This window comes from Phaethon lepturus, unplaced genomic scaffold, assembly GCF_000687285.1.
Source record: "Phaethon lepturus isolate BGI_N335 unplaced genomic scaffold, ASM68728v1 scaffold13278, whole genome shotgun sequence".
NCBI lineage: Eukaryota > Metazoa > Chordata > Aves > Phaethontiformes > Phaethontidae > Phaethon > Phaethon lepturus.
Genome location: NW_010556966.1, coordinates 28730 through 38508, shown reverse-complemented (window position 1 = coordinate 38508; position 9779 = coordinate 28730). Strand labels below are relative to the sequence as shown.

General features: G+C 41.0%; 1 protein-coding gene across 1 annotated transcript; it reads right to left on the bottom strand.

The window, feature by feature from the left end:
• Positions 1–261: 261 nt before the first annotated feature.
• LOC104625083 (neuropeptide-like protein C4orf48 homolog) lies at positions 262–7699 on the bottom strand. The gene is made up of 3 exons (XM_010292621.1): positions 7555–7699; positions 5665–5753; positions 262–783 (listed from the first exon to the last, which is right to left on the bottom strand). The coding sequence occupies exons 1-3, from the start codon at positions 7676–7678 to the stop codon at positions 712–714; spliced, it is 285 nt and encodes a 94-aa protein (XP_010290923.1). The 5' UTR covers positions 7679–7699; the 3' UTR covers positions 262–711.
• Positions 7700–9779: the final 2080 nt, after the last annotated feature.

The window sequence follows — 9779 nt, the reverse complement described above, 5'->3', positions numbered from 1 at the left end:
ATCCATTTGACCTGCTAAGCTAAAGCTATTTAAAGATACAGTGGGTTAAGAATGGAGTGGCCAGGGAAGGAGGGGAAGAAACTAAAGGTTTTAATTAAATAAGACAATACTCTTATGCAGGATACCAGAAAACTCAGCACTAAGATATAAACTGTTTTGGTCCAAGTACAGCACACATATACCTCCTCATGACACATACCTCATTTACAGCTGACAGAACTACAACATGCCTGAATGTGGTCACAGTGCAGACAACAACCAGAAAGGACTTCCATCATCTTTAATACATAGGCAAAGCCTATGAGACCACAATTCCCTGTCTCAACGTAACTGGGTAAGTTGTCACAGAGATATGTTCATATTAGAGACAAAAAACAGCTAGAAGTGTCTCTAAAGCATTGCTGGCCATCTTGTGAGTTACACTTGGCCAACTCTGATTTAAAAATCAAAGCAGGTACATTTTTCCCCCCACTCTAATACCAAGTAACAGATTTACTGAATTGAGCCCTTACCGGCAATCCAGTGGATGTGAAAAGAGGATACTCTTTTAAAAAAGAACAGAACAGACAAATACATAAGACAGAGCCCCTCAATTTCCTCAGTACATTGGGGCATACATGCTTGCAACATGAACTCCATAAAGCTGTGTTTTATACAGCTGCCTGTTAAAAACCGCTGAACAGGTGATACTCTTTAGCTGGCCTCCAGGATTCAGTTCAGCAGATTTGCAGTTACACAGTCGCACAGATTTCTTTTTTCCACCTGAAGAAGCAGAGTTTCTGTCTATAAGAGGAGGGAACAAAAGCAACATCAAAACACAAGTGTCAGCACCGTAAAACTAATCCGCTCCCAAAGAAAAGTCCATTTTACTTGTGTTCTAAGATTTGGAATTGGTTGTATGAGATGAGGCTTGAGGTAAAAATCAGAGTGAGTTATTTCTTACTGCTCTGCAAAATAATTTAGCTTTTGTGAGATTAATTGGCATACCAACATGGCAATACTTCCTGTGACATGGAGAAATTCAGTCTGGTACACGTTCATGTTTTTCACATTAGCACATTCAGTATGTGTCTGGGTGCTGTTATTTTTGTTTAAAATTTGCCTTTCTTACAGTCTTACTTCAACTGCACAAACTGGAACAGAAGCTCTCACGTTCATGACAGGCTGAAAACAACCCCAGAAACCTGTCAGAAATTTTTCTTTTACTTAAAAACAGACTCAGAAAATTGAATTTTAGAGTATTACAGCCTGGACTCACTTTTGAAAGTTATACAGAGAAAATAAAGCATAACTTAATCACAGAATATGTCAAGTTGGAAGGGACCCATAAGGATCATCAAGTCCAACTCCCTGCTCTTCACAGGACTACCTAAAACTAAACCATATGACTAAAAGCATTGTCCAGACGCTCCTTGAACTCAGACCGGCTTGGTGCCACAACCACTTCCCTGGGGAGCCTGTTCCAGTGACCGACCGCCCTCTCAGTGAAGACATTTACTTCTGTTTTAACTTCTCCTGCTTCACCGTTTTTATTGTTAATATGCTGTTGGAGCCTAAAATAGACGATAGGTGCTGAGCTGGCATACAGCCATCACAGTTCAAACATGTGATGAGATTGCTGTCTTCTTTAAGGAAAGAGGTCCCAAACTGGTAAAAGTAGAGATGTCCCAGCTGAACTGGCATTCATCAATATCAGGAGATCATTGCTGCCCACAGGGGTTTTCTGGAGCAACGAGGGCAGTTTGGGAACTTCCCAGAGCTGGACCTGGGTATGATCAGAAAGGCCTGCACCCACTCAGCCTACCTGTGCAAGAAAGGGCTGCAGAGCAGGGAAGGAACAGCAGGGCTGCATAAAGGAAATTTGGGAATCCTTTGTCTCTAGCACACACACACTGTGGTTTTCCTGGCTGTTTGGAGCACTTGTGGCTTCAGTAGATGCCTGATGGAGCACAGAGCTGTTTGACATCAACATCATAGCTTCATCTCAGTTTGTCTATCATGAGCTGAACCTATATCTGAGAATCAGTCTGATCCAAGAGAGGACTTCCTCCTTTTTGTCATGGGACACATTAGCTGTAGGAAACCCACTCACCAAATTAATCCCCATTGGTGTAACCAGCTACACAAAAAAAAGGCATTATGAAGACTACCAGCTCTAAATGCCAGTGAAATCCTCCCTTAATCTGCCTGTCTTGTGATTTTCGTATGAGATGGATTTGCCATGTGATTAAAGGCTATGTTTTAAAAGTTGTGTTAGACATTGACCCACATCAGCTAAAGGCATTTAGAGCAGAGCTGGGCTGAAGAATCCTACTTACCACCTGCCTTTTTAGCACAGGAAAAGCTATTTATTGGTCAGGTTTTTTTCCCAGATGATAAATCACTAGACACAGCCCTGTAGTTCTATATTAAATCAGGTATCGCTTTTATTTGTTTCAGCTACCATGCAAAACTGGAAAGATCTGATCAGACTTTGCTAATCACCTAAAAGATACTCAATCACCACCTTCTAACTGTCTCCTTGACATTATCTGCAATGTTTTGAATAAGGGAGGTTGACAGCATGCCAACAGCTTTGGAGCTAAGCCCCAAGGCTGCTTACCATCTTATATATCTTTAATAACATTTTCAAGACTTTGTTATTACTTTCATGGTCACATCTAACAATGTGTTCTGAACATTCCAAATAACCACTGACAGTTTAGAAAGGAATAAAGAACAAAATGAATGGCACTAATGCAGCTTTGCTGACTGTTTTGTGAGGATGATCACAAAAACATTTGCACAGAGATTTGTTATTATCCCCATTTGTGTTAAAAAAAAAAAAGCTTAAAAAAATAAGAAAAAACAAACAAACAGGGCAGAGTCCAAATTCTGAACCTACAAAAAAGCCGATAAGTTCCAGCTAAAAATGTAGTTCCTGAGCTCTTTAAAGTTGTGATGCAATGTCCACTGGTTAACTCTGAAAAACGTGATGGAAATTTGAAACTAAGTGTCTATAGTGCAGACTTACAGTGAACTGTGTAGCGCGCAGACTGGATTTGTTTTACAGGATTTGTTTTATGGCCTGTTCCCTGCTGGCCTCTGTCTTGAGCAGCTTTTAGATGCAGTAGGGAGCTGGCTGTGAGCTGCCTGAATGGTTTTGATGGCAGCAGCTCCCTCAGAGCCCTCTCCCTAGTTCGTGATCAGAGCTGCACCTGCCACATACTGCACTTCAGCTGAGTGGTGAATCACAGATATCCCCAGAAAAGATTGCCCAGAGCTGGTTACTGCTGTTAAAACAACTAATCCAACCTGCAGGTGCTCCAAGGGGCCAGCAGCAGTGAAAGGGTAGAAAACAGTATGCAGAGGGGCAAACAGATCTAGTATGTGCATGGGTAGTATCCAGCCTCTCAGAGATGGTCTGTGACCCTTCCCTTACTGCATGAGTAAAAGGTAGCCAGCCTGTCAATCAGTAAGTGATCAGCAGTGTAGGTTACACGCATGTCTAGTCTCGTAAAAGGAAGCAGATACAGCCTATGGCCCCCATAAAAGGTTACATGACCTATGCCAGGGTCAGTTTGCTTTGTGAGACACCATGCAGATCAACACAGGGCCAAATTGAGTGTGAAAACTCTTGAGTTGTGCGATAAAACTATATGGTTTCCCCTGTAAAAAACTGCAGGGTGAGATTTGCAGGAGGAATCAAATGGGAATTTCCTCTCTAAGCTTTTGGGAATCCCTCCCCCTCCAACAGTGTTGGGAGCTGCTTAGTCATCATCTAAAAATCTAGCCTGCAAACAAAAGGGAGTTTTTCAAGGAAATTAGTGTCTCCAGTGGGAATATCAACAAAGGGAATTGCATTTTCAGGGACAGAAACACTTGCCCCACCAAGCAGCAAAACAGACTAAAATAGTCAAATGTAAAATATATATGTAGGTGAAAGCAATTGTCTTAAAACTCCCAGTTTGCATCAAATTAGGCCACAGCTGAATAATAAAACTAAGAATTGAAACACTGTTGAAGGCAGTTCCAAGAAGTCCTCAACTATTAAGTATTTCCACGTCTTTTGAGGATGTAGGCAGAATTCCTAGCTTAATGACTGGAATAGGCCTGTCATAGTCCAGAGGCACTGAAGGATCTCAATATGGATTAAATTAGTTAGATTTTAAAGTGATAAGAAAGCGATAGGTTTGTTTTAGTGAGAATATGTCATGGAGCCACATTTTCAGGCTTGCTGTCAAATCTACAACTGTGAAAGTCAATAATAGGACATTCCTCTTAATCAAACCTTTTTTGTATCCTCATTTCCTCTCCTTGGCTGTCTGTTATTTTTTAGAAAGTATTAAAATACAGTTGTTATCTTTGGGGCTCTTATTGCAACTCCTGCTTTGGATATCTGTATTTTATAAAGCTTCTCTCTTGGTCTGCAAACTGTAGATGTCATAAAGGTCACTGTCATAGCCAGACAAGCAGAGAAGATTTTAGTAGTTGAGACATTTTTTAATCAAGATTTAGAAATTCTGGCAAAAGGTTCAAATATTTGTAAAGGAAGGAAAAGGTGTGCTAGAACTACTTTACAGCACAATCTGAACATCTTGTTTGGGCTGTATAGAGTGCTCAGCAGATATATTAATTAACGAGATTTCTTCATGAAGGAGCCCAAAATACATTTGACCCCTAACTATTGAACAGATTTTGTTTAACTGTAAATGTGCTACATACCAATCTGGTTCTGCCGGAATGTTTGTTTAGTTTTTATAGTATGCCGTAATTCAAGGCATCTTCATTCCTGCACCTGCATTTTCACCTCAACATCATGGACCCTACTTGGAGTTACCTCAAACTATTCTTCAAAGATGCCAGTTCACAGGCTTTGAACTGTGAACAACCTTGACCATAGATTAGAATAGCAAAAATGTTTGAGTGCCTTCTGTTGAAAAATCTGTGCAAGAGTGTAGATATAGCACTTTAGTTAAAGGCTACACAAGAGGCGGGGAAAAAGCTACCCTCCTGAGACACTGCTATCTGACAGCAGCTGGGACACAGCTAATCACAGATTGCAGGTTGCAGTAGCAAAAGACAGATTCAACTTCCCTCACAGAAGGAAGATACCAACCTTGGCAAATTCTCCACACTGACTGCAAGCCAATCCCTACACTGTTCTACTTTGTGGCATTTTTCATCATTGTGGAATCAAAGCAATGCAAAAAGTATCTACGAGATGATGTTTCCTCCCTTAGCCTCTCCCCAGGGGTAAAAGCATGTGCAGGGGAGTATTTTATTTTAGTAGGCTTTTTGTTTCAGCTGGCTCTCTCCTTGTGGTTAATATATATAAATGATGGTCTCACCTTACTAACCCTGACATAAAAACAAAGGTGTGTGCTAAGCATTTGGAATGAGAATAGCAGCGCTAATGGCTGTAACTCGACAAGAGAAGGGTAGAGGGCTGAGGACTGTCAGTTTACTCTTTCCTAAGTTTCCTAGCATCCCTGATACCCCAAGGCAGAAGAATTTCACAGATTATTGCATAGAGAGGTGAAATGTAATTACCCAGCCTCACCTTAGAAGATAGGGCAGTACAGTTGACTGAAAGTCTTGTGCAAAATCCATCCACCTTATCTACTTTTATCCACAGCATTTTCTTCCATATTAAAAAAAAGAAGAAATGGAATGTTTCCTTACCCGCGTGTCTAGATTATAGGCTGTCTTCTTTAAATCCTGCAGAGCCCTCTGCATGAACTCAAATGCATGGCAGTCAACACAGGGACGACCTAGGAGAGCATTTAGTAGAGAACCGTGACTATATGGCGTGAAGTATTAAGTAAAAGGAATAAACAGTGATTGTGAATATGAGGAAGAGCTGCAGAAAAGAATTCACAGAGTAAGTACTGATGTATGCACTCTTGAACGACCCAAGTTATTGTAAATGGTCCATCATGACAGTCCACCCAGTCTCTCAATGGCAAAAGAATTACTTCAACAAATTTGCATGAAAATTTTCCTTCCTCCTTTATTGCTGTTCCCCTCATCCTTCTCTTGTCACAGTTCATAGTGTGGAAACACTAAACCCATAACTTGAGCCTTTCATTTTGTTCCACCAAGCCTGAGCACATTTTCAACCTCATCTTCAGATTCTTCAGAAATTACCTCTGAAACCATGAACCTGTTCCCTGGAAAAATCTTGTCCCCTAATCTCACAAACTTGAGCTCTAAATAGAAAGCTAATGGAATAAAATGGACTACATTATCACAAAGACAGATCACTTCGCTTCTAACTTTGAATATGATACAGCTTTGTCCAAAGCTGGTGAAGCAAGCAGCAGATAAACACAATGCCCTGTCATTAGTGGGCATTGCTGATAAGCAGAACAGCTGCATTGTGGACTAATTGCAGTGTTTAAGATAGTATTCCCACATCTAGATATCCAGACTGAAGGTCACAAGGCTTGCTTTGCCTTGATCATCATGTAACACTGCTGCGCCCTAACAGATAGCAGTACTGAGACAGAACAAATATAGACATGAGGAAATGTTTTCGAATCATCAGGCTCTACATATGCTTATATTTGCTTCTCGGTGCCTGTGCCTCTGTGACACCTTCATAGGAAATATTGCACAAGTAAGAAATTCTGAGCACAGGTTTAGTTTGCTCTTTGAGCTCTGGTAAGGAAGAAAGGATGAAACCTAGAGTAATGTTGGAAAATCCTGCAGTGTCTTGTCAGCCTATTTTGCAAACATTTCATATTTGACTGATTACTACATGCCTCCGATAAGCTGGAGTATGAGCTTCCAGCTCATGATCTGTGTGCTAACAAGCAGACAGGAATCCTGCCTGCTGCAGAAAAGGAGTCTGCCAAATCTTTAACTGGCTAGGGGGAGGGAGGTGTGGGAGCTAAAAAACAAACACTGAACAGTATTACAGACCTCCTCTTTCATTGTACCAGCGCCCAAGCTTAGCGTTATTATATATGCACCAGACATAAGGAGAGGACAGCATTTTCCACATCAACAACTTTATGTGAGGACCTGCCATTACATTTATGATGTAAATTAAACACAACACAAAACAGCAAAGGCGAATTAGGTGGTTGAAGGCTGCAAGACTAAGTGTTGACAAAGTGTGCTTTCTTGGCATCTTCACTGTGAATTTTTAAAATAAAAACTACTGACTTTAATGTAGTAGATATTAGCAAGAATGAAAGATCTAATGAACAGTCAATGTCAATTGAAAAAAGCAAGTCTCAAGAATGTCTCTGAAAAGCAAAAAGGGTGACTCCTGGCGTAGAAAGGGCTAACACAAGGAAAGGGCTGTAGAAAAGAAAAGGTACAGAACAGTGGCAGATTTCAGGTACAAGCAAGACAACAACAGGAAGGAGATAAAGGTAAAAGAGCGGAGCACCTTGGACACAGGAGGAAAACAGCACTAGTATGCTATCAAGTTGTGATTTTAAAACATAAGCAAGACATGTCCAAAATAGCTTGAATTACTTGGACAAGCTTCAGTGATATGAAGTCCTGCAGCATTAAAACTACAGTACGAGCTACATGAGAGGACTATAGGGTAGTACATACTTTCCGCTGGTATGGCTGTTCCTGCATCTTGATCAGATCGAACAGACTCCATGAGAAGCAGTGCAACCACAAAAACTAAAGGAACTGTAAGGACCACTCTTCTCAGAAGGCAGGGTGCCAGCATCTTGGGAATGGGTGCTTCCCTGTTTATCAAGAGACACAAACAAGTCAGTGAGGAACATTACAGATACAAGGTTTTGTTACAAAGAACTTAATGTTCCTGACAGCTAAAGCATTGGCAGTCTTCCTTTAAAAGAAAAAAAATATAAATCAGAACATCTAGAGCATGGACAGAAGTTCTCTGTACTATTCCAGCAGCGCACATAAAACCCAACTGGAAGAGAATGTCCCTAGACAGGAAGGAGAAGATCAGAAGTCCCTAGAGAGTTTTTAGTTTCATTTGAAAGCCAGGACACTAGCAAATTTGCCTTCTCTGTGACTCCAATCTTTTTTCTAACTACACAATCCCAGACTAGCACGTGAATCTGGACAGCTGGTTCACTGTTATGTTAGACTTTGAGATCAAAACTGCAGGGATTATAGAGCTGGCTGAAACAGACCTGAACCTGGAAAAGAAGTTTTTATGCACTCGCTTGCTTTACTGATGCACCATCTTTTCACAAGTATAATAACTAAAGCTAACCATTATAATTAACTACGCACCACAATGATCATAAAAAACTTACTCCTTCATGAAAGTAGCTGAAGGAAAAGACTTTTGTTAAACCTCCACAAATTCATAGGTAGAATTTCTAGACAGTAAATGCATCAGAACTCTTTGACCTTCTGCTTCTCCTCCTAATCTGGGCTTCAGACCTGTATTTGCAGCCATCCATTTGTTCCTGAACATCACAGCCAGGTCACACCATGCCCTGAAGACAGGTACCGTCCGGTCCAGCAACACCTCCCTTTCACACAGAGGTAAAACTTTTGATAAGTACACAGATTTCAAATGAAGTATTTTCTTGATCCAACAGGTAAACTGTTCAGATCAAGAGGAAACATGGGAAACTTGGACTGGCTCAAGCCGCAACTTCCTATTACAGATTTCTATCCAAGCTTCAAGGATCTTGGCAAACTGCTAGGGTGGTCCTTAGTTCAGCCAACTTTACCTCTGTTCCTGTATGTTCAAATGAAGAAAGAATCAAATAGTTGTAGCAACACAATAAAATCCACATGAAAATTCTCTTTAGCTGAACCCAGGAAAGCATTCTGTCCTTTCCTGATTTTTAAGTCAGTGATACTAAACTAAAGATGTTGCACAAGAACATCAAATCTGCATGTGCTGAATGCAAGAGTGCAGCACTCCCCAAACCAGTTCATATTTCACATTTGGAAGGGCAATAGAAAGAGGCAGGAAAGGGAAGGTTTCTTCCCTTCTTGCCACAAACACAGAATGGAACAAGCTTGCTCTTCGATATATGCACTCTACCATTTCAGACACAGCTAATTTGAAGCTGCAAACTCGGCACAAACACTTGCAGCACATGCAAACCAGCAATTCATCCAGGAAAGGAGCAGCATTATACACATCCCCTTCCTGTGCACCTCAACCTAAACAGGCGTAGGGGATGGTTCAGAAGCAAGAGACACATATATACATGTAGAGTCACAGATCTATTTGGGCCCATACCAAAATAGATCTGGTAATGTAATTCCTATAACTCCAGAACTGGGCTTCATATCCCTCCCACTATTTAGAAGTGATCTGATGTGATCCTTTTTCTTATTTCTACAATCCTTAAAATAAAGGGATTAAAATGATAACAAGTGGCATGGGTTTTCTGTTTTAATTAATGGTGATCTGCAATCAAAGCAAGTACAATCAAAGACACCAGGCTTTGCAACAGTATGCAGCAGCGTCTCCAAGTAACAGTAAATTAGGATAATACCAGCCTCCTTTGAAAGTACCTAACACAGAAGCCTCCTGGTCAGTACGAGCAGAGGCTATTCTCATAGTTGACTACGAGTGATACAAAGGTTCAACAGAACAAAGCAGATACGCTGTTAAACTTTTTCAGAGTACCTTACACATCACCCACCCCAGCATCAGCTCAGTTTTGTACGTGAGCCCCACTGCAAAATAATTGCTCCCCAAGTGCAGCAGTCACCTCAGGCCACACCTAACCACCGCCTCTTAGTTATTCTGTGGGAATTTGCTATTTGTGAGGAATAACCACAACAGGCTTCATGGATCGTCTCTCTCTGCAGTGCAACTGGGAACC